Here is a 24,948-nt window from a genome sequence, read left to right as displayed (position 1 = left end):
GCAGAGCTGTAGCGTGCCATCAAGAATCCCACCCTAGACTGCCCCTGCCCCCACCCTGCCCTCCTACCCCCTTCATACCCTTTCCCTGCTGTCTCACTGGCCCTTTTCTCTGTTTTACTTTTAAAAAATGAATATTGACGTAAGATTGACATAAAAAGAAAACCATAATTAAAGCTTGTTCTTTCTTATCCCACATCATTCCTTAAGTTGTTTAACTGTTGTAAACTGCACTTTTTTTTCTCGGTTTGCTTCCTTTGCTGTGCAACATGTTTCTTTTGCCTTTATAGTCTTCTGAAGTGTGTCAATGCAGTTTTTTTTTTTTTTCATAAAAGCTGACCTACTGGGTCCCAAACAGCAGTAGAGGAGACTGTTTCAATAAACCAGGCAATCTGCTGGTACCATGTCTAGCCCACTATGCAGACCAAGCTGGTCTCTCCCTTTCTGACAAAAGACAAGTTTGTTCCACATTCGTGGAAAGTTTGCAGAAACTTTAGTGTGAAATATCTACATGGTGGAAGTCATTATAGTAGTTGGATCCCTGTGTGCTTTTTGTTATACCTCACTAAGAATAGCCGTGATTGTCTTGTGCATTAGCGATGCCAACATAAGACCTATATAGTCATTGGCTTGAGGCGTTGACCTTAAGTTGAATATAACCATTGATGGTCATTCGTGGGCTTTTTCAGCGTTAGGTTTGCAAGGCTGCTCCCTCTGAGGGGACCCAGAGATGTGCTTGTGGTGAAAGTGAAGGCTTTGTCTTTTCAGTGCCCGTGTGGATCGTGATGACCTGACAAAAAAAAAAAAAAACGCTCCACTGTTCCCCACCGCATGGAGTTCACATGATTGGATGTGGAGGTGAAATGCAAACAGGGCGTTTCTGGCACCCACAGTAGGGCCGTTAGACTTTCAACAGTTCACCTGAACAGCCGGACAACAGCTTTTATATCCATTTCCCTGAAACTGCCTTTTCAGCATGTTAGTACCACAGTACTAAACTAGTACACAGCTCTTTCTGTGAGTTTTGCCTAAGGTTCTGGCCTGATGGTGGTTACATTTTCCAATTGGTTTAGAAATTCAAAGGGAGATTAAGCTACATAATACTGTACTGTATACTAGGAGCTGTTGCATTACTTATAGAGTATGGCCTACTGTCTTTATGGGAAATGTTTCATGAAGTACTACATTTTCAGCACTTGGTTAAAGGTTTCGATAATATCTGTTCTGTGATTCAGCTTTTCAGGTCTCTTATGTTTCTTTGCCATAGTCTGCAGGTACCCCACGCTTCCATTTTCTGCGCTATTTTCTTTTATCTTTTAACAATTCAGTCCTCATTCAACAGAATTGCCTAATAATTAAAAAGATAGCAGCCTCAATATATTTTGGTCTATTTTTTGGGCTCCATTAACAAACTCCCTCCTCATCATTCAATTAAAGACATTGTTTGTAATTCTGTTGTATTAAACAGCTTTCCATTCTACAACAAATAGCATGTTCTAAGTAATAGTCTCACTGATTACAGCTTTTAATGTGACATTTACAGCATCATTTGATTATGATGGATAACACTTTAATGATCTTCATGAATGGATTCAATTCCTGCAGCAATTTAAGCAAAATAAATATATGTAGACATGGCATATCAAAGGTAATGTTAATACAGCATTAACTTAAAGCTGTTATAGTGCAGAAATGCTGAACAGTACAGCTTTTATGACCATTCAAGTTTCGTTTGATGAAAAACATTTACGAGCATTGTTATTAACAATGAAGACAAACACTTGTTAGAGATGAAGACAAACACTTGTTAAACTGGTCTTTCATCATTTAGAAGAAGAAAAAAGTGCACAAAAATCCATATAAGCATTATTTGCAGTTCAGAATTAAGTAGTTCCAACATGGCCACACCCATCACAGGGTGTAAAGCCAGGAGAGCAGGACCAACAACACAGAGGATGAACTTGATCGCAAAGATCAGCCTGAGGTCAGAGTCCATTTCCAGGTGACATTGATGTAGGTGAAGATGGGTTCAGAGCACTGATCCCATATCAGTGGTATTTCGAGTGCTCATGGGTAGATATAGGTCTCATAGTTATTTCTTCATCTCCAGGATGCCACTGCCTGGACCTCTTTTCTTGGCACTGCAGATGTTGCAAAACTGAACCCCTGGAATCTGGGAGGCAATGCATGGAATAAGCTACATGTTATAACACGCTGAAGATACTGTGACCCATTCAAAGACTAAAATACAAGCTATGATGTCATACTTGTGAATGGGTAAACTGCAATAAGACTAAGGGTCCGTTCGAAATGGTAGGTAGCTGCCTCGATGTGTCCAGTTAGATACGCAGTTAGACAGCATTTTAACACACTTCGAACGGACCCTAAATGAATATGTGAGGGAAAAATCTCTTACTGCTCCTGAGGGTTGACATTCTCTGTGGAACATGTGTCGGCAGTGAAAGACAACCACACTGAAGGGCTGCGCTGTATCTGAAACACCGGTGAGAGATAAGCGGATGAACATTTCGCAAAAGAAGTTGTATTAAAAAGTAGTAAATCTCTTAAATCACAGTGAAGGACTTGACTTGATGACTTTGACTTCATGGTAGGAAAGTGATTGTTCTTGGAACACATTAGAAAAAGCTCAGTATCTAGTGCTCTGCATGTGACTTTAGGTCTCCATGGTGGTGAATACACGTTTAGCCAATGGGTTTAGTTTATGGGAAATCACAAAATCAGCAGATTTTAATTAATACCTGATGGTAAAATGGTGGTATGGCAGGATTCACAGATGTTCTCTTCTGTAGAAAACAAAATTCAAAAGCAGTTTAATGCAATCCAAACACTTGATTATACAATATGTATGTAGGTATGGAAAATGGCTGCCTACCATCCACTCTAACGCCTTTCATCTGTGTCCTGTGCATCTTTTGCAGCAGGGAGAGGGAGTCAGACACCAGGATCTTCTTACAGCCCTCCCTCAGCAGGATCTGACGAGAGACAAAGCAGGTTAGGATGACTGTCAAGGGTGCTCCTCACACATCACACTTGCCTAAGACATGCTACTCCCTTAGAACCAGTTACAGGTCATAATACACACACCATAGGGGTTAAGATGATATTTATAACTGTTGACAGTTCTTTAGCAAGAGATTTCAGACATTCAAAAAGCCTTCCAAAACAACCAAAGAGGTGGGGGAGTGGAAACACCTGATAATGGTAAAAGAGTAAGTCATTCTAACCTGCAGGTTGTAGTCTTGTAGAATCTTGACCAGTGAGTCTCTCAAATTGGGTATCTCCATGCCTTCCTTGATGCGGTGAATGAGCAGGATGGGGTCTACATGGGTACCAATGTTATTCAGCAGCCCTGTGATGAAGGCTATGGGGAGAGGGCGCAACGTGTATTAGAAAGGCGTTTCTACAGTGACATATTTATGTACAAACCTTTTTTTGTTTTTCTTTGTGGCACAAGACCAACAATTTGTTTAGTAAGTCAGATTTTATTCCAGCTTTGGCCTCATAGTTATCCCTTTAGTTATTTGTCCTTGCTGAAACATGGCTAAGGCTGTTTTTTCTACAGTCATTTTCTCCAGATACAGAAACTTTGCACTTTCTTTACAGTTACCGAGGTAAACAGACACAGGTATATCTGTAGGGATCCTTTTCGTGTTGTCAGACACTTATAATAACATTATAAGCCTGTCAGTGGCATAAACAAGCAGTTTACTTTGACGCAGATGCTTGCCCCATGGGATTACATTGTACAGCCATTTTGTGGTTGACGGTTTAAGCGTTATAACTCAATACTGGACCAATTTCGATTGTTAATTGTCCTTGGTAACGGTTTGGATCCAAAAAGAAGTTTCCCTTTAACTTGTTTCATCTCAAACACGTTCGCAGCCCTCCTACTCATAAGGGCTGAAAAGGATCTAGATCTCATTTTGTTGTGCAATTGCACTACAGAAAAGCGAATGGTCACTCCTTTACCTGTACCTGACCATTACTTTATCAGATTTTCTGTGCATCTCCTGGTACATCCTACTGTTCCTCCTGTGGCTTTGATTCGTCGTAACCTGAAAAGTCTCTCAAGCATGAGTTCTCCCTGGTTGCATCTACTCTCCCTCCTCAGAGTTCGTTCTCATCATTAGAGTTGAACGATGCTCTGAACACCCTTTGCTCCACACTGAGCTCGTCCAGATAATGCATGTCCTCTATCCACAGGACCTGCTTTATCGAAATCATCCTTGGCTTACTCATTATATTTGTGATTTACAAAAATAGCTGCTGAAAATAGCATAAATCCAGAGATGCAATTGATCTTGGTAATTGCCAGTCTCTGTTATCCATCTTGTCTTCCACGGTCACAGCTGCCAAAAAGGCATTCTACCAAGAAAAGGTCGACAATGCCACAGACACTAGGAATCTATTTTGTACATTCAAGAATATCCTTAACCTCCACCATCAGTTAAATCCACATCTACCTTACCATCAGTTAGTGTTTCATCAATGATTCTTAAAAAGGTTGTCTTAAAGCAAGTTTTTGATTTCTGTCTCAGAAGAATTTGATAGACCTTGAGCAGCCTGATTTTAAGAGTGGCCATTCTACTGAAACTGCTCTTTTATCTGTCACTGAAGCATTGAGAAAAGCCTCTGCTCAGACTTAATAGACTTGTCAGCAGCCTTTGACCCAGTGAACCATGACATTTTCCTCTCCTAACCTTGTCCAAACTCGGAATTTCGAGGACAGCGCACACTGGTGGACGTTCATTCAGTGTGTCTTGATAGGGACAAGTGTCAAAATCTCACCACCTATCCACTGGTGTACCTCAGGGATCTAGCCTATTTTCCATTTACACTGCTTCCCATAGGTTCTCCTATCACTGTTATGTGAAGACATTCAACAGCACGTCCTTCCTTGATTGGCTTGAATTTCTGCATGCCTCAGTGATATTTCAGCCTTCAGCTCAATCTTTTGAAAACTGAGCTCCTGATATTCCTAGCCAATCCAGCCATCTCACAAAATATTAATACTTGGTTCAACTTGGATCATCTTCATTGACCCCAGCTAAAACTGCACAAAACTTGTGAGTTATGATGACCAGCTTCTGTCTTGAGATGTTGTTGGTTCAAGATCTATAATATTCGGAAAATCACAACCTCTCTCACACATTATTCTACACAACTTATTGTGCAGATCCTGGTTATTTCTAAAACTAGACTATTGCAATGCTATTTTAACAGGCCTACCTGTATATGTAGTGAAACCATTGCAGATGTTTCAAAATGCAGCGGTGTGTTTGGTATTTGATAAGCCAAAGAAGCTCCAAAGTAACTCTGCTAGTCACCCTTCACTGGCTCCCTGTAGCTGCTAAAATTAAATTTAAATCTCTCACTCTTGTCTATAGGACAGCCCCTGGATCGGCACCAACCTACTCAAATGCTGTGGTTAAGCTCTATTCCCTTCTCAACCACTTCGCTCCTCTGATGAGCACCTGTTGTCTTTGCCTTCTCTCAGCAGCAAGGGATTGCAGACTTTTTTTGTTTGCGGTACCTACCTAGGGCTTTCCGTTCCAGTGACAGCATTCGTACATTCAAAAAGTGTTTAAAAACTCACCTTTTAAACCGTATTTGTCTGATTAGCTCATTTGTTTGAGGCATACTTTGTAAATATAATCTTAAATTTGATATTTGTTATTATTATTACAGTAATAATGCTTTTACTCTTAATATTGTTTTCTGAATTGAATTTCATTATGCCTATTGCATCATTTTCTCATTGGTTTTTACTGTTTTTTTTTATGTAATGTTTTGTAAGTCGCTTTAGACAATACCTTGTCTTTAACCTGACTATAACTATAAAAAGAGGGTGCTAATGTATTGTCCTTCTGTGGATCAAGAAAACCCAGTGGCACAATTAGACTTGCTCCAAAAAAAAAACCAATAGATCTCTCATCATAAGGTTGTATATAAGCTTAAAGCTTAAACTATTACATCATTGTGGTTAACCAACTGGTTTATGTGCCTGTGTATCTTACGTGGCTTATCGATGGAGTAGGAGATGAGGTCCTCCCACAGCTCAGCATCATCTTGCTCCTTGGCAAACTCAATGGCCTTGTCTACATCTGCCAGTTCCTCCATGATCATCTGCAATGCTTGCCTGCAGTTGCCCATCCGGCCTGCAGAGGGCAGCAACACAGAGGAATCATTACACAAAGGCAAGAACTACTACCGCTTATATCACACTACTATACTACTACTACTACTTCTAGTCTTCTTTCTAGTTTGAAAAAGTTGAGGTAAATGTCTACTTCTCAGGCTACTTACTGAGAAGGAAGACCGTCTCCTCAACAAAGTTCCTCTGCTGACAGATCTCAAGTGCCTAGACAGGAGCACAGAAATGTGAGTGAGGTAAACCATTAGAATACAGAAATCCAGACTGCATGTCACTGTTCCATGTTGCAATTTGTTTAAGTGTTCACACCTGATGTATTCTGTCAGTAAAAAGTTAACATGTAAGTGACTACCTCTATTAGATGTGCTACATTATTTCAACATTTTCTGCATGTTCTCCGCAGAGCAACGTATGTTGGGGGCAGAGATACAGTTAAGGGGCAGAGATACAGTGCGGACATGTCCATATTGCGACTTGGCCGTTCTGCGATTTGGCCAGTCCACACAAAGAGTGCACGCTGTGCCTTTTCATTTTATGTCGAATGTACTAAATATGCAGTGTTAATAACACGTCACCGCCCATTAACTGTGATTTGTGACACTTGCAATAGAACGGTATCATTCAATCACAGATGCAAATTGCACAATTGAATTAAATCATGGAACCGCCGTCCAACATTAAAAGGAATCATAAGTTTAGCAATCAGGTAATAGATATACATGCTAATAAGGTGTCATCAGACAGAGCGATAATACAGGGCAGTAATTCTACACCACTGAAAAAAATAATACTCAGCCTATTTGTGCAGCCATAGAACAAATTCAATAGTTTTGCAGGCATCTACACAAGGAGGTGTATGAAGTGAAAAAGTCATGGCAAGACAAAAAAAAGCTTTCAAAAAGGATGCTTTCAACATGGTACAAATGAGCAAAAAATGGTGATCAGAACACTGATTCCATTGTTTCTAGAAGTATTCACGCATCTATCTGGCAATCTGCATTATCTGCTTTTAGAAGGTGGATACTGCAAAACAGAAGTGCGCTGTCCCCCTCAGTTTTCATACATACAACAAAATATTAGTCATTCCTTGCGCTGGTCCTCCCACAACTTTGCCCAAAACTCCCACTTTTCCCATGACCCTCCCACGTCAGAACAGCGCGACTTGTCATTCTGCGTCCCTGTTTGTACATGCCATACCATGTTATTAGGCGCATGTTTCATCGACATTACGCCTAAAACGGGTACTAACGTGTTCGTATCAGTGTGCACGGTCACTGGTACTTGTTGAAATATGTTTAAGTGTTAACACCCATAACGTATTTTCTCAGAACAAAGTTAACACGACAGTGAAATCACCTCTGTTAGATGTGATACATCATCTCTACATCATCTCTATGTTCTCTGCAGAGCAATGTGTGTTGGTATGTAGTTGTGTGGGCACGTGTATGTGCGTTGGTCTCTCCACTAGGCCGTGTGTGTGTGTGTGCTCATGTGGGATAGCATTACCTTCTCCAGTGGGCAGTGTGTGCATGTGTGCGTGTGTGTGTGTGTGTGTGTGTGTGTGTGTTTATGGGGTGGGATAGCATTACCTTCTCCAGTGGGCAGTGTGTGCTGTCTCGTAGGAAGGGCAGCAGGTTGGGCCGGTCATATTCTGCATACAGGCTGATCTGCCGCTCATGGTAGCGCTGGCCCTTGTGGTGGTCCCGCTTGAACAACTTATGCAGGTACTGCAGAGAGTGGGACATTCTCATCTTGAGTATATTAAATACTCTAACGTCTGATTTTATGAATGATTGATCTATAGATCAGGTACTGCAGAGAGTGGGACATTCTCATCTTTAGTATATTAAATACTCTAACGTCAGAGAGTGGGACATTCTCATCTTTAGTATATTAAATACTCTAACGTCTGATTTTATGAATGATTGATCAATAGAGGGCAGTCATTTTATCAGCTATCGTTTCACTTGGGGTTTTGTTTACATTGGGATCATTTTAGGATTATGTTAAATGTTTGCTTTACAGAGAGAGTAAAGAAAATTATTTTTAATCTCTTAAACTATTTATCTTTAAGCATTAAACGTCAAATTGCATTTGCAATTGCGATTGCATTCTGATGTACATTTGCAGTAGATGTCATTTTCATCTCAAACAGTTAGTCAATATCTGAAGGCCAATCACTTTAAATACAGAATGAATGTACCCTTTCTCAGCCAAAGGTAATATGGGACTGTCTCGGTCTTCTTATTTATTTGCCTTGACAATGGGTCATGGGTTAAAATGAAATAAAACACATTTCCTTTAAATGTTAATGACCCAATAAAAAAGTCCCCATACTCACGATATGCAGGAGCTCTGGTCTGTCTTTCAATTCCTCCACAACTCTATCTGTCTGTGAAAGAGAGGGAGCAGGAAAAAAACACATTCAGTACAATGAACAGAGAGAGAGAGAGAGAGAGAGAAAAAAAAAAACATGGCAAGAAATGAAAAGGCATCGGGTTCACCTACTGATATTTTGTCTTCGTTATCCAGCAACATGTCAACAGCTTTCTGAAAAAGGAGAGGAGAGGAACTGATATGTCTGCCGGACAGATCTATACAGGCGCGACCTGCAACCTCATAGGTGTTCCATCTCAAATATAATTACACGCTGGGCCTGTGAGCAGGAAGAGTGGGGAGAGACGCCACATCTCCAGAGAATATCAGCCATATGCTAGACGCTCCCCTGGCCAATCCCTCCAGGATCTTGCCAGGGTTTGTTGGGATTGCTGCAGTGATTTTGAGTTAAATAAATAACCCAATTTCAATCGAATCAATTGCAAATAATGCAGAAATGTCATGACTTTTATGCGTTTGTATGCAGAAATATTGTAGTAATAAGAGAAAAAGGCAATCGCAAGTGCAGGAAATCCTTGAATTGGCGTGAATTTGTGAAAATGCAAGCAAAATCCTGCAAGAACTGCCGCTGGTATTTTGACTTGTAATTCAGACAAAGATCACCTCCTTTGGGCAGAGTAGGTGTCCAGAGATGGAGACTACAGGTAGAATTTAATGGAGGAATTACATCACCAAATCCTGTTAAGATGATCAATTATCAATATGTTTCAATTAATTATGGAATTCTATTATAGCCCCCATTTTAAAACTATAATTCATTTAAACTAATATATGATTCATGTATAATGTAAAAATCATGAGATCTCATTTATACAGGGTGTTCGTGATAATTAGGATACTCATGACAATGTACATTTTGAGTTGAATGCATGTTTGTTGTATTGGGGTGTGAGGTCAGTGCATGTTACACACCTCTTTATCGAAGTCCATGAGCAGAACGATCTTGTCCTCTATGGAGGAGAAGAGGTTGTGCTTGTGGATGAGCTGGTACACATCTTTATGTCTTAGCCTCAAGTAGATCTCCAGAGCGCGATCGTACCTCTGGTCATATGTGTACCTAAAGGATTGGAAAGAGGGAGAAAGAAAAAGTTCAGGAGGAGTGTACACTCACACACATGTATCTATTTGCATTTACACATTACATATATGTGTATCAGTATCTTGTCTATTTACATGTGTGCATGTTTGTTATTTAATTTAGACGGGAAAGGTCTATGGAAATAGAGGTAGTCACTGTAAAGACTACAGAAAAAGGAAATGCCATGCAACCTGGCCTTCTAGATTGCTGTTGACTAAATCACTGACGCCCATGGAAAAAAAAATACATGCTTCTCTTCATTTTCACATAATGTAATGTGTATGTAAGACACCGAGCACAGATATTGCAAATCCCTATGATATCCCAGAAGATGTGATGAGGTGATGAAAGACCCATCCCCTGACTTACAGCTCAGCCAGTGTGGTCAGCAGGGTGCTGTTGGTGGAGTCCTTTTTTAGGTGGTCGTTCACCGCCTGCACAATAGTCATGTTGTTGTACAGCTCCCCGGGCCACTCTCTAACGAGCGTGGCAAAACCCTGTCGGAGAGAAACACACACACACACACACACACACACACACACACACACACACACACACACACACACACACACACACACATACACACACACACACACACACAATACTTACAGTTACTGTATTGTCAAGAGGACCACCAGGGTCCTGGCTGCATGTTAATTCTGTATTGCAATAATAAAGTCATCGACAAATGAAAACTATTTGTGATGAGTATGGTCAAATGGTAATGGCCACTTTAACCGGGGCATCATACGGACCTCGTAATCAGTTTTGAGGAACTCGTGCAGGATCATCTCGTAGATGGCAGGCCTGAGCCGCAGGTCTCCCCTGGGCAGGTACTGGCTGATCGCCTGCACGGGGGTAAGACGGGGATTTGAGACACTTTCTAAAAATATAGATGCACTCTAAGGCAAACAGAAATGTCGTTTTTTTGGTGTTGGAAATTAGTGTTTAATTTATCAAATATTCACCAAATGCTGTACTTTAAAAATCTCTTTACTGAAGTATAACCTTGACACCTAAATTCCCTTTTTTACCTTCAGCTGGCCTATGGTTTTGAAACGATAGACCTCATTCTCCCAGAGTTCCATATTCTTCCCTAAGACTTTCTGGCACTTCCTGAATGCAGGGGGCGGAAGACAAACAGATAAATCGATAAAAATGAAATGCTTTGCCTGTAAGTTTCAACAGTTACAAAATATGTGAAGCTAAATCCACCATACCTGGCTGCTGTGTCATAGTCTCCCCTTTCAACCAAGTGATTTATGTATGCCATCCCAATTTTCTAGTGAAAAAAGAAAATACGCATAGAATAAGCTCCATTATCAGAAAGAATTGTAGAAGGGTTAAGACAAGCCAGTCCTAAGGAACTTTAGTTCTGTAACAGAGTGGATCCATACCTGGACGTCATGTCGCTTGATGTTCTTAAAGCTAATCTCTGCTGCCATTAGGGCTTCCTGGACGAGTGAACAACAACTGTGTTAATTTAGTTTTAATAGTTTTTTTTACAGTTAAAAATTCAGACAAGCAAACAAGGAAGAAAGAACTACAGAAGATGATATCATGTCTTCCATGCGTCTGTGGATGCATGCAGATCCATAGCTAGCCAACATAGTGGTGCTGGCCTAAACCAGCTTCCTCTCCACTCACCTCATACTTCTTCTTGTCCAGGAGCCAGTCAATGTGGTCGTCCTGGTCTCTCTCTTTAGCCACCACAATGTCTTTAGGGCTGATGATGTAAAAGAGGGACTCCCCCTCAGAGTGCTCTGTGCAAACAGGAGAGGAGAACCTCTGGGAGGTCACGTAAAGGTCACACTGACCGGCACATTATAGTGGCATAAAAAAACAATATCTTCTTTAGTACTTTACCTGCAGCATTAAGATGTCAAATAATTGTTTTACTTTAATATTGTGTATCTTTCCAGTTTATAATATATACAGTTTATAGTTAATGTCTACTACTACTATGAGGATATTTGTACTTATACGGTATTGACACATGGATGTATCCTTTAGCCCACATCTAAGTTGTGATGGGCTGCCCTACCGAGGCGGTAGTCCCTGCACTCATTGTCCTGGAAGCTGCGGACGGTGAGAGCGTCAGACGAGATCTCCTCACAGTTCTCCGCAAGTGGCTGGATGATGTCAAGACGTGGCCGTGCACGGAACTCCTCATCCTGACACACACACACACACACACACACACACACACACACACGGTGTGAACATGGTAAACACAGAGATAATGTAATTAATTGTTAGAGCTGGAATAAGCACTAATTATTTTTATACCCGACTCAGACAGAGGAAAGTGATTTGTTTACATGGAATGATTCTACTTTAAAAAAGGAAAAAAAAACGAAACACCTGATGCGTCGTACAATCAAATTGGTACATTCTGATTAATTGGAGGGCCTCACCATGTGCTCCGAGGTCTCCTTCACATAGTAGAGGGTCACCAGCTGGTCAGCCAGAGGAGCCAGGCCACTGATGAAGAACTCCGTCTCGAAGGCAGACACTGGAACACAGCGATAGACAGGACAGGAGGATTCATTTTACAAACACACCACTTTTTCCTCTAGCCATCCCGCATTCACCACACAGATGAACATGAAACTCATGTGTCATCAATAGTGTCGGCGGTGATTACCGATCTCAACGTAGCGGCTTGGTAGGTCTCGCATCTCAGTGGGGTCTCTCTCCTTCACAGCACATATCTAAGAGACGGATCACTGAACATTAGAGTCCTTTACTTTCACATTGATAGTGCTTTACAAAACGTCTCCACATGGAGTGTTTGGACATTTCTTTGACAGATGACACACAGCTTACAGTTGTTGGACCTACTCTATACCCTGCCATAGCAACTAAGTACACTCACACAAAGCATTAAGGCACACACGCATGCAAGGACGCACGCTCGCACACACACACACACACACACACACCTTGACAGAGGAGCCCCAGCCGATGATGAGGGTGGCGTTGTCCTTCCAGCACAGACTGCATGGGTACATATCCGGCCGTAGACTGGAGTTATCCCGTAGAACATTGGTGATGCGCTGCTTAGTGCTTATGTCATAGATCTTCACTCCCTGTGATGGATACACACACACACACACAAAATTCAGAGGTACAGAAAATATATGATGTTGACCTGGTTCTACAGTAATGAATGATACAGGTCTGACTCCAAGACACACTTCATAAAACAAATCTTCTGGTCTAGCATATCTCAAACTTACTTGGATCCAAGACCTTTTATTATTTACTTTTTGAATATTCTTTTGAATATATTTCTTTTAAGGCTGCTGTACTCTTTTCATGCCCTCCATTCATGCCCTCCTGCCTATTTCCACACCCCTTCGTACCACATTGTTGCTCCAGGCGATGAGGTTGGCCCTCCACTTGATGTTGGTGATGGTGCCCTCGCCCTCGTGCAGGATGCAGGTCTTCCAGCGGCTCAGCCAGTTCCTCTCATACAGGAGCAACTGTAGGCCACAGCATCACAAAACCACACCGTTACAGTGAAGAGCTGTTAAAAGCTTTGTGCGTGGTGTGGTGTAGCATTAAACACGAGATATTTCAGCCAGCCAAAGTATCACCAGCATCGTTTGTCAGGGTAACAACGTTTTTATCAATTTAAAAATCAGCCCATGATGCACAATAATAAAATTCATCAAAACAACTGTCTCTAAAACCTCCCGTGAATCTCCTATAAACAATAAGTGATTTTGTTGCAGGAGAGGGATTCTGCTTTAACACATGACGCTCTTCAACCATGAGAGGGCAGTAGAGCACAGCCGACGAACAACCTTGGTTTCTCGGCCCTTCGCACTTCTCCGCTCCAGGCAGAAAATCCATTTCGGACAAGTGTGTCTTAATTACCCAAATGGAACGGTAAGTGCTTTTAACAACAGAACTCCTCTTGTATCGCGTGTCAATAAAACCCAGGGATATAGTGTGGGACACCGCTGTCTTCACAAAGCTGCCGCGCCGACAGATATTAGGTTACTTAGCTTTTAATTATGAGCAGGATGGGACATTACACAAATTGGGGATACACTCTGATCCGGAGACGAGTATTTCTCTTACACGTTTACTGAAATGGATCCAGTCTCCTCTTTGGGCTGAGGTATGCCTGTGTCACAATGCCCGCAACCTGAATTTCCTGAATGTGTTCTTTTTTTTTTTTTCCTCTTTGAGGTCCCCTTCAGAAAATCTATTTAGTGACTGCTTGTTTCTTCAAACATTACAAGATACTTTGAGGAACTAGATCTATGATGGCCACTTTCCTCTTTCCTTTGAAGGAGACAATTCAGAGGGTTATGATAATTTCTATATCTCCCACGAGAGTGGAAATCCTGACGGAAACGGCAATAGCCCCAATGGAAAACACACCTCAAGAGGAACAGTCTGAAAGACATACACAAACTCTTATTACAGCCGAGTGGGTGAAACACAGAGAGAGAGAGGGGAAAAAAAGGAGAGGGAGATTGATAGAAAGAAAAAGAATTGAAAATGGAAGACCCTTCAATGTGACTTCCATTCTACTCTTTGGCTATGTTAACAGATCACAGCGCGCAGTATGAAGGGGATGACACTCGCTGGGGCCTGTGCAGACCGAATTGAATTGCCTTTGACAAGATGTGTCTTCAGTCGAAGCCTTATTGATTTTCGTGGCGAGGGTGCATTATAGGAGCCTTAAGCCGCAGGAAGGGGACAGAAATCAGGCGGCGATTGAAAGCAGAGGCACAGGGAACGCTCATTGTGGGGCTTCCATTAGAACTCCAGGCGCGTCACACACGATGGGGGTGGGGGGGGATCGGGGGGGGGGGGGGGGGGGCTGCTTGACTGCTAACGTGCTGCTCGAGAAGCGGGCGGTCTTCAGACATGTGGTGGGGATGGGGATGGGGTCTACTATCAGGACCAATCAAGACTTATTAAAATGTGCACAATCAAGTTTGACTCATTAACATGTATTTCTCAGAAATGTCCAAACATGCTCTGAACTACTGGCTACGACTAAGGACTGATGAAGTTCACATTATCAACATAACCCGGCATCTATTTATATGAAGATCTAAATGTAGTTGAGTGTAGCAGAACATTCACATTTAGATAATAAAATGGAGACAGAGACAAAAAGATAGAAGGAAAAAGGAGGAGAGACAGAAAGAAAGAAAAATCTGATTGTGAATAAACTGTCCATGAGTGCATGTCCAAGGATGTCCTTTGGCGTTTTCTGGCTGAATTGCAGATCCATGCGAATCAACCCGCTATTTGTATAGAATCTGGCCGTAAAGTGTGGTCTACATGTGTGGAGACTACGGGTCATCTGGGTAATGACTGTTATTTGTTGTGCTCGGGAGACAACACTTCTGTGGTGAACAGCACTTTGGGGAAAATGGGCCACTCTCACTAAAAGATCAACCCCTGCGAGAGGACGACATGGTAAGAGCCTCTCACGTCTCCTGACAGAAAAAAAAAGTGAGAACAATTCACAATAAAGAGGAGAAATAAAAAGAACAAAAATTGGAGGAAAAATCTGAAATAGTGGAGCACCTCCACATAAATTCCACCAAGATAAAGCCCTTCATGATGGTGGAGAGGGGGAAAAGAAAGCAGGCATCACATTGGCCAGAGAGAGAGAGCAGATCCATCAGAAGTGGCTGTGATGATGGCCCATGCAAACATCACAAGTGTACTCATTTGAGTAGATGAGTGTTCAGAAGATACACCACTATGGGCTGAAAGGTACAGAGTTTACAACCCCACTCCCCGCTGTTAGAACACAAGAGCTTCCAAACTCCAGGAACTACGGAGCGGAATGCTCTTCAGACTCACCTTGTTGCCCCCGGTGACAAACTGCTTGTTGTTTGATTTGCTGAACTGAGGATGGAGAGCCACCACCTGCAGAGAAGAGGAACACATCAAAGACAGACACGGGAGGTGAACATCTGTAGGCCATGCCAAAGACACCATAACACTCCTTGAGGTAGAGCACTTCTATTCTCAGTACTTCACCACTATGAATACGTTCACAAACGGCAGACTCATGTGATTGCCATGTAAATTGCATTTATTCCGATTTTGAAAAAAAGAGTAATTGGCACTCAAATTTCAGCTATTACTTGAGTGTGATGTTTACCTTTATTGGACAGTCAAAGTTCTCATGGAAACCTTCACGTGTGTACAAACCAACAACCTGAACCTGAAAGGAGACAAACATGGAAGGCAATGATGATGAATATCATTACTACTGGGGAAAGTGTACAAAATGTCTCCATAGTGACCATGAGTGCATTTCAGCACTTAATCTAAGCGCTATAAACTGAACCATCCCAAATGTGTTGTGTCTGAATCAATATTCAAGTGATTATGCGGGTAAAATATAGATTATATGGTCAATATAATGCAGCTTTAGCATGATTAAACTGATATTTGAACAGATAGATCATTAGGTCCTGCTGATGAACTGTAACTGATAAGTAATTACCAATACATTAATACAAAATTCAAAACTAAAAAGGTCTATAATGTCAAGTTTAAAAAAATCAAAGAAATAAATACAATTTAAAAATCTAAAAGATGGCACACATTTACTCATAGTGCTCCTTTTCCGTAAACTTCAGGCTTTGGGTGCTCTGAATATTTTTTTAAATGTTGGTATCCAGGGTGTCTAATTGAAATCGTTTTTATAGCTGACCCAACATAGATACCTCTGGCCTGAGCTCCTCCGTGTCTGCCTGTGCTAGTTTAACACAAGCAGGACCTGTCATGATGAGACGGGTCACTCGCTGACTCATGACATTTCTGCGCTGTCTATTTAAGACAGATGGATGACATAAAATATGGAGGCTATTTGGTGTATCAGCTCACAGTCATAATGCAGTGCAAAGCCAGGAAGAGTGTAGGAAAAGTGAACCTAAAGTGCAAACACCATTATTATAGTTTCAGAATAATGAGAAGGAGGGAAAACTCGCTTGTTGGCCAGAGCCTTCGCCCTTTCATGCCTTAGAGGGATTCTGTCATTAAGTGGCATGGTCTCGCCACGAAGCGGCCAATTATTGGGCAGGTGGGCGTCCCAAACCCTGCCCTCATCTCCGGCCCTGCCAACCAGCCCAACAGCCGAAGGCAACTTTAAACACAACACTTAATGTCTTCCTTTATCATCCTCCTTTGAAAGAAACAATAATCACTCTCTCATGCTTAAAACGCCCATGGTCATAGGCAGAGGAAGACATGGCTTACACTGTTCCCTAAGTCCTATAGAAAAAAGAAAATCATGAACTATTTCCTGTAAGGGTCTCCATTTTTAACAAACATCTTTTTGAGGCAGAAAAAAAAAGCAAGTTGAACTCTATAAAAAAAAATGAACACTCCCTCTTTCCATCCGACTCGCACGTTCTGCGCTTACTCTTAAAGCCGCAACGTTTGGGCGTATCGCTGCCATCGGCGCGGAGGTTTGATCGGGGGTTAGGGTTAACAGTGCATGAGGGCGAACATTGTTCGGCACATCGATTTTAATTGGCGAAGGTGCGGCGGGCGAGACAAGATCTTGTTTTCTGCTCGTGGGACTAGCGGGGGGCGCTATCGGGTGCACATATCTGCAGCGAGTCTAACCCCGGGAGGGGGCCTGTAATCAGGGAGACGAGCCCTGATAACAGCCAGGTACAGATCAATGAGGGGATATCGGGGGGGGAGAAATGTGATACAGATCGCGGGGGAGGCAGAGGCGGAGGAAGGGGAAGTGGATGGAGGTGCTGGTTCTTTAGCATGTACATGCATACGTTTCCCAAGTCCTTACTTTTGAGTGACAATATGACCGTAAAAAGGAGGTTCGTTGGTGGACAATCTAATTTAGGCTCGAAATGTTAGTGAAAAGCTGTTGTTGACGGAAAATGTTGGTTGGTTGAAAGGTTAAGAGGATTAAAAAGGAGGATGCTGGAATGGGAGGGTAAATGCTGTTTGTTTTTGTCTGGAGACTAGCTGGTTTCGCATCCTCCTCAGCACAATTTGAAGTGGTGCTGTCAGTCACCTTTAAGGCAGAGAGCACAAAAGGTCAGGAAAAAGCCAGAGAGTGCATGAGAGAGAGAGAGAGAGAGAGAGAGAAAATAAAATAGAAAGAAAGAGAGAGAGAAAGAGAGAGAGTGACAGAGCGGACTCACCTTCCCATCCTCTGAGCAGATCCCAACATGCTCTCCGCTCTCGTCCAGGCTGATCTGATTGATCTTCACTGAACTCTGGAAAGACAGGAGTTGACAAATCACACCGGACCAGAAGAACTTGATGCGTCACGAGGCCCGTGTCAGAAAAGTCAGAACAGACTTACGGACAAGCTACTCAAATCACAGCTTTTACACAGGCTCGTCCGCAGGTCCGTGCTGCACGGGAGCGTTCTCCCATAGCCACTTGGGCTGCTCTGGCGCCTTGTTATGTTAGACTGCAACTCCACATGTCACGTCAACTATGAACATCGACTGAGAAAAACAACACCAAGCGAAGCTGAATATGCGCACACTATCTCATAATTCTTCCGTGACCTGTCCTTTTGTCCGACTTGATAAAAATGACAAAAAGATGAGAGTTGAAGCAAAAACCAAGATAACTGACAACTAAACAAAACATCTATGTGGGTTTTGAAAGGTAACACTGCAGTATCACATGTCTAAGCATCCCCCGATCACCTTTAGTGAAGTTATAGACAGTGTGTCAGGCCAAAGTGAAAAAAGGTGAAGCTCAGGTAGGAGCCCAACCATAACTTACAATTTCAAACTTCTGAGTGACATTTCCTTGGACATCCAGCAAGTAAACCTTTCCGAAGTGGGTTCCGAGTGCCAGGAACTGCAATGAGAGATATATATTAGACAAATAAGGTTGGGAGACGTTCAGCATTTTCGCATATATTTGAGACTTAAGAGGCTGGGTTCATTGGGGAGGATTAGAGATCGAGGCTCACGGTGAGATTTGGGTGGGTGGGTGGAGATGGGAGGGGAGGGGAGACCCTTGGGGCAAAAAGTGTGAAATTGCAAGGGATGGAAAACCCCATTTATCAGTGCACTGCTGTGTGAAATGGCACTTTTTTTTCCTTCTCTGGGCAGGGGGCTGGGGGGGAGGGATCAAATGCCTCAACATAATATATGCACTAAGGACCTTGTCCAATGCGCCTTGCCTGTTTATGAGTGTTTATGTCTGAATGTGCCAAGTCAAAAAAGCAAATTTACAAACATAAAATGGGTATAATAAGAACAAAACTGACCAGTGGAAATAATAAAGAGGTCTGTACAATACCCTTTGCAATGCGTACAATAACAACCAAGCAAAGAAAACCTGCATGCTATTATGCTGCGGCTGCATGCTGCGGTTGGGTTAATGTCCCTGAGCGCTGTGGAGGTCCACCTTTTGGAGGCTAGAGGCTCGGCTCCCAGCATGGCCCCCAAACCCAGCCCTACTCTGCCTCTGCCTCTGGCTCACACACAGCTGGAGGCCCCCACCAGGATGGCGAAGGAGGTGAATTTTATATATATATATATATATATATATATATATAAATAAATAAATAAATAAATAAAGAAAAAACACTGGCTGGGATTGGTAATTTTAGTTTTAAAGCAAGAGCATGTCCATATAACCACGCATGCACGCAAGCACTTACACTCACACACACTGACATATTTACACACAATCTCTCACACACACACACCCACCCACACTGACATATATACACACAATCTCTCTCACACACACACACACAGAAATATGCACACTCACACACACGCTCTCCCCTGTATGTTCTTCCTGCTAGGTGTGGCAGGTGCCCCCCGCCCCCATGCCTCAGTGCATTTTATAATTAAATGCTTATATTTACAGGCACAGCCGAGCATGTCCAACAGAACCCCCCCCCCCCCCCCTGCAATCTCCTCTAAATAAAATCAGGCCCAAATAAATAAATAAATAAGTAAGCGGCCTGGGACGGTCAGCCTCGGACGCCTTTAAAGGGATTTACTGCTGTGAGAGGCTCGCATTAAATTCCCATTCTTGGGCACTTAAAATATGAGGCAACATTAGGGCAAAGTGGGCGTCACCTGCCGTGTGTTGAGCGTGTAGGTGTGTGTGTGTGTGTGTGTGTGTGTGTGTGTGTGTGTGTGTGTGTGTGTGTGTGTATAGAGAGAGAGAGAGAGCAAGTGTGATTGATGTTTGTGAGGCAGAGAGAAGAGGAGAGAGACAGTGAGAGATGGAGGCAGTGAGAGGCTACACGTGCAGCGAGGGGGCACAAGAGGGTGCACAAACTGAAGGAAGTGTGTTTTAGATAGGAAAAAAGAGAAAGAAGAGGACAATCAGAGGAGGGCAAAAAGGAAGGGGCTCATTGCAAATTCAGGCCCACTGTGCCTTTTACTCGCGCAAGGTTGCTTTTTCTCAGCTGAGGTGGTGCGAGAGAGAAAGAGAGACAGAGAGACAGAGAGAGAGAGAGAGAGAAGAGAGAGAGAGAGAGAGAGAGAGAGAAAAGGGTAAAAAAGGAGTAGGGAGAATCCCCAGGGAGTGGAGAGGAAAAGAATAAAAATCAATAGCGGTTAATAAAACATCAGGTGAGGAGACATAACTAGGTATGACTATTCCTCCAGCGCGGCCGTGCATGAGTGCACCCGGTGCCATGGCGATTAGCCATCCGCCGCAGAACCCTCCACCCAAACGAAAAGGACAAAATAAAAGAATGCAGCTTTCTTAAAAGAAGGGGGGAAAGTGGAGGAGAGGAGAAAGAAAGGTGTCCGGCCAGAAACGGAAAATAAATCTAAAAGGAGGAGATGAAACAAAGCTGCCCTGAGTGAGAAAACATTAGACAGGGGCAGCGGTAAGAAAGGAAAAGGAGGATGCAGGATGCATGAGACCTTGACACTACAGTGGTACATTGGGTAAAACAGGTGTCATTGATCAACAGAGCTATAGTATGCAGGTTTCCATTGATCAATAGAGCTATAGTATGCAGGTTCTCATTGATACACAGAGCTATAATATGCAGGTTCTCATTGATCAAAAGTGCTATAGTATGCAGGTTCTCAATCATGTGCCCTCCTTGCAGAACAAGCACAGCTTCAGTCTCTCAAACATGATGTCATTGGAAGCCCACTGACGGCCCTCAAGATCTGCTTTCGCAAGATGTCCACAAAATGTCCACGATTATCTTCTGTTGTATTATAAATACCCAGACAGATTTTCTTTCATTACCTGGCAGGGTGCTAAGAACTTTAATAGATTCACAGCACATATTGATAGGGTGACCATAGCCTGCTGTGTATGGACAAGTCCTTCCATACCTTATCATGAACAGTCATGCAGCTGGCAGCATCCTTCAGGAGGATCTCCGTCACCCCATTGGTCAGCCGCTCGTACTTCAGTTTAGGTTCCTCCTCGCTTTCCTCCTCCTATGGGGAGAGAGTTCGACATGAATGTTGGGTTATAGGGCTGTGTTGTCAGTGTTAACCCCCCAACCCCGCACACACTTACACACACTCTCACTCTCTCAATGACACTCGTAATATGACAGAACCATAAAGCAATGCAACTACATTGCTGACATGTTTATGGTATTACACTGCTGACAGATAGCAAGTTTCCATCTGATTAAACGAATCCAGTCACCAACTAACCATGATGCAAAAAAATTCAAAAGTTGAACTTGCAGCTAATGACCTCCACCCCCCTTTACATGCCCCCCCCCTCCCCCACCCAACCTGCTTCATATTTTGGAGCCCTGGAAAGAGGCATCAATCTCTGAAACAACCTCTCATGGCTTTGATCACCTCCCTGAGTTTGACCTGTGTGGTAGATTTCTCCTCTCAGAGTTAGGCCTGCTGTTAGCCCTTTAACTGAGCCTGGCTCGAGTGGCGAGCAATGCCACGGCAGAATTACACTCTGTTCCTCCCAGCACCTCGATCAAATCTGTCCCCGGGCTGCCTATTCTCCAGCATAAGTAATGCCTTTATCCCTTTATGGCTGTTTCACACTCCACCCCAAAGGGTTTGCATTGTGTCGACTTCAGCAAAGCCAGAGCCCGGGATTCTCATAATAGGTGATGCTGCATTTTCTCACCATTTGCCCCCTCAAACACGGTCCCTCTCTCCCCCACTTTAATGCTTCTAGAGTAGGCTGATTTTATCAGAGCCTCCTGGCTGGTGTGTGGAGTTGCCTGTGATGAGGAAACTTTCTAGAGAGGAACCCCAGAAACCTAATCTTCCACATAAAATAATAAGGACTCGCTAGTTAGAAAAGAAAGTATTTCTTCCCAACTCTTTTCTTTCAACTCCCCAAGCCATTTCCTGTTCCTTCCAGATGTGAAATCTGTAATGCTCGGACATTTGTCATGGTCTACAAAGCCATTATAGCTGGAATGGGGAGGGATGGAGGGGGAAAGGGGAAAAAATCCCAAACAAACTTTCAACACTGGGAGGGTTGAGTGGGTTGAGGTGGTGGTGGGGTGGGTGAGAAGGGTGGAAGAGAAATGGCTCCGTTTCATATCCCATAATTTCTGCCTCTTGTTAGTGTTGCCGTGGCTGCTAACGCTGTGGATGAGTGTTGTGCTGTCCTTCCTGCCGCTTCTAATTGGAGCCCTGGGGAGCGTGGGATGAAGGCTGGCCGCTCTTTAATTGCCCCTTCCCAGGCGTGGTGTAACCAGCCAAACACTTCTCTCTCTCTCTCGCTCTCTCTTTCTCTCTCTCACACATCCATTCTCTCCCTTTCTTCATCTCACTCTCTTTTTCTCTCTCTTTCTCTCTGTCATACTGGCATTCTATGGCCCTTTCCCTCTTGTGCTCGCTCGCTCTCCCTCTGAGGTTCACTGGTTAAAGCGCTCTCTCCATGTTGCATCGCCACAATGAAAAGGAAGGCTCAGAAGGAAAGCACAAACTAATAACCGCACTAGCACAGGGAAGATTGCCCCCTCGTTCCATTCAATGTGTGACACTGAAAAGATGAACAGCACCCCCCCCCCCCCCACACTTTCTGCAATGCAATCTTTGTCGCAACCCCAAAATTTCAGGTGGATAACACGAAAACTCCAACACCCCCCCACCCCCAAAAAAAACTCCAACTGAGCTCTGTATCTGGTGTCTATTATTGTGGGACCACACACAATAATGGCGACTCTTCGCTGACAATCAGTGTGTGAGTGTGTTGGAAGGTAAGCACAAGAAGACCCACAAAACATTTCCTGCAGGTGCCCAGCGATCCAAAGAGAAAAAAAATCCCGGGGCACCAATCACACCAGCCTGCTCTGCCGACTGACAAGCCTATTGAGGGAGTGAACTGAGACACTATGGCTCTACAATAGAGCTGCAGATAAACGGGGGCTGGGAGCCGTTCTGAGTGAGTGTACAATCACGCAGTCCGTGTTGTCTGTCTCTCTTTATATATATGTGTGTGTGTGTGTGTGTGTGTGTGTGTGTGTGTGTGTTTTTGTTTGTGTTTGTGTGTGTGTGTGTGTGTGGGGGGGGGGGGCTACCCATAGAGAAGAGATAGGAAGCATACTTCCATAGAAAGAGATGTCATTTGCTGGGCCAGATTTTATTTTGTATTTTTATTTATTCATTCCGGGCTGCTTTTTTTCCTTCAATGGCTGCGGGTGGAATTGTTTGCTGTCTTCTTGACATTTCATTCCCTGGATCACTTAAAGACAGGCAGAGCTCTCTCTCTCTGCAGACTGACACGCTATATTTTATTTACCAATTCGCAGGCAAGGCATACTGCACTGTCTGCTGCTCTGAATTCCTCAGACTATCTATATATTTAAGAACATTTCCTAGTCCTTTGTACGGTGTAGGCCCATGTGTCGACTAATTGTAGATAATCGGCTTCACTTATCCCTGTTAATTGTGAATGGAGGAATTAATTAGCCTAAGAGAAATTCAGCAGGATAATTTTTATGGGAAATCAAGCTAGCCTTACTGTATTGTTACTGTTCAGTTTTGTAGTTTACGGAGTTGACAAGCAAATCAGAGATAAACTGAAAATAAGTCTGAGGTTCATGTTACATTGTCACCCTGGTTGTTAAAGTTTATTTAATCAAATATTTCATATAAATAAAAAAATTACGAGAGTAACTTCGTAGGGTACTGGAATGGTATTAGAAAAGCTGCTTTAATGTCTAATTACCCATTCTGACTGAAAGAGGTTTCATGCTTTTTATTAATTGGATTCAGGAGATTCAAAAAATCTGCATCACTATCTTACACAGAACCCTTTTATTATTTTTCCTTTTCTTCATTTAGAAATTACAAGGACTCATGCAGAGCTCAGCCATTGCTCAAATGCTGTGACACAAATAAAGTTATGGGACAGTGAAACGGTTCTATAAAACTTTCTGTTTCAATGCAATGCTTAATGATAAAGTTGCACAACATACTGGGTCCCAGGCCCTGGAGACATGTGTTACTTAATGACATCTAGCCTAACTACATTTAGCTACAAACTCACACAGGCCACAAGACACAAGCTATGAGACACAACATGAAAGGGTCAGTGTATGTCATATCAACTCACTTACTCCAATTACTACCTGCACATGACTCAGACATGCTTCTTACCTCAGAATCATCTGTAGATTCCTCACTCGATTTTCTTCCCTGAATAAAGTGAGACATGTCAGAAATATCCAGTATGCTAAGTCTGTCAATCACATTGCCACTGCCATAAATACCCTTGTATGCATGTAACTCGTATTCAGACTTCGTACAACTCTACGAACTTACCCACTGTAATATTGTTTTAAGAAAATCACGTGATTCTTTCAGGGGGCCGGTGGATAAGCCGGTGCATAACCCAGTTAGTATTTGTAATTTCCTCTAAAGTAACAACCCATTTTATGTTAAGGCGCACACACAATGCTGTCTGTATTTAGCAAGCAATATTTATTAACGTTATTAACAAAGATATCAATGACCAATAGTAGTCATTCTATGTTCGTCGAACGACTTGGAAAACATGGACAACATGACAAGGACATATGATAATTATATATACTTCATACATTTACATTATCTTAGGGTTCGTATTTAGCATCCCCTACACACATTTATTTTGAACAGACGCGTACCTTTTCCTCTACTTCCGACATGGTTTCTCTGGATATTTCTACGTGAAGCGGCAGCTGCGTACAAACGCAGGTTTGCGAAACATACACATGAACAATATGCTGTCAGATATGTCACCGAATATAATTTAATTCGACAAGATTTTACTATTATGAGACGATGCTGCTAGCATAACACATACGCAGACTGAGCTAAGTTAAATCATGTGACAAAAACAG

At 42.7% G+C, this 24,948-nt stretch overlaps 1 protein-coding gene across 1 annotated transcript; it reads right to left on the bottom strand.

Annotated features, from left to right (window-relative positions):
- Nucleotides 1-1,440: 1,440 nt before the first annotated feature.
- Nucleotides 1,441-24,948, bottom strand: vps41 (VPS41 subunit of HOPS complex). The gene is made up of 29 exons (XM_012815159.3): nucleotides 24,733-24,948; nucleotides 24,224-24,262; nucleotides 20,960-21,067; nucleotides 18,414-18,491; nucleotides 17,816-17,890; nucleotides 15,796-15,858; nucleotides 15,492-15,557; nucleotides 13,016-13,135; nucleotides 12,593-12,739; nucleotides 12,295-12,361; nucleotides 12,065-12,162; nucleotides 11,692-11,821; nucleotides 11,295-11,410; nucleotides 11,045-11,101; nucleotides 10,868-10,929; nucleotides 10,682-10,763; nucleotides 10,403-10,495; nucleotides 10,017-10,144; nucleotides 9,482-9,626; nucleotides 8,681-8,722; nucleotides 8,514-8,564; nucleotides 7,762-7,899; nucleotides 6,325-6,379; nucleotides 6,036-6,176; nucleotides 3,243-3,379; nucleotides 2,891-2,990; nucleotides 2,757-2,801; nucleotides 2,414-2,490; nucleotides 1,441-2,170 (listed from the first exon to the last, which is right to left on the bottom strand). Exons 1-29 carry the CDS (start codon nucleotides 24,751-24,753, stop codon nucleotides 2,090-2,092), a joined length of 2,562 nt encoding a protein of 853 aa, XP_012670613.2. The 5' UTR covers nucleotides 24,754-24,948; the 3' UTR covers nucleotides 1,441-2,089.

Source organism: Clupea harengus, chromosome 17 (genome assembly GCF_900700415.2).
Source record: "Clupea harengus chromosome 17, Ch_v2.0.2, whole genome shotgun sequence".
Lineage (NCBI taxonomy): Eukaryota > Metazoa > Chordata > Actinopteri > Clupeiformes > Clupeidae > Clupea > Clupea harengus.
This window is presented reverse-complemented; position numbering and strand designations above follow the sequence as displayed.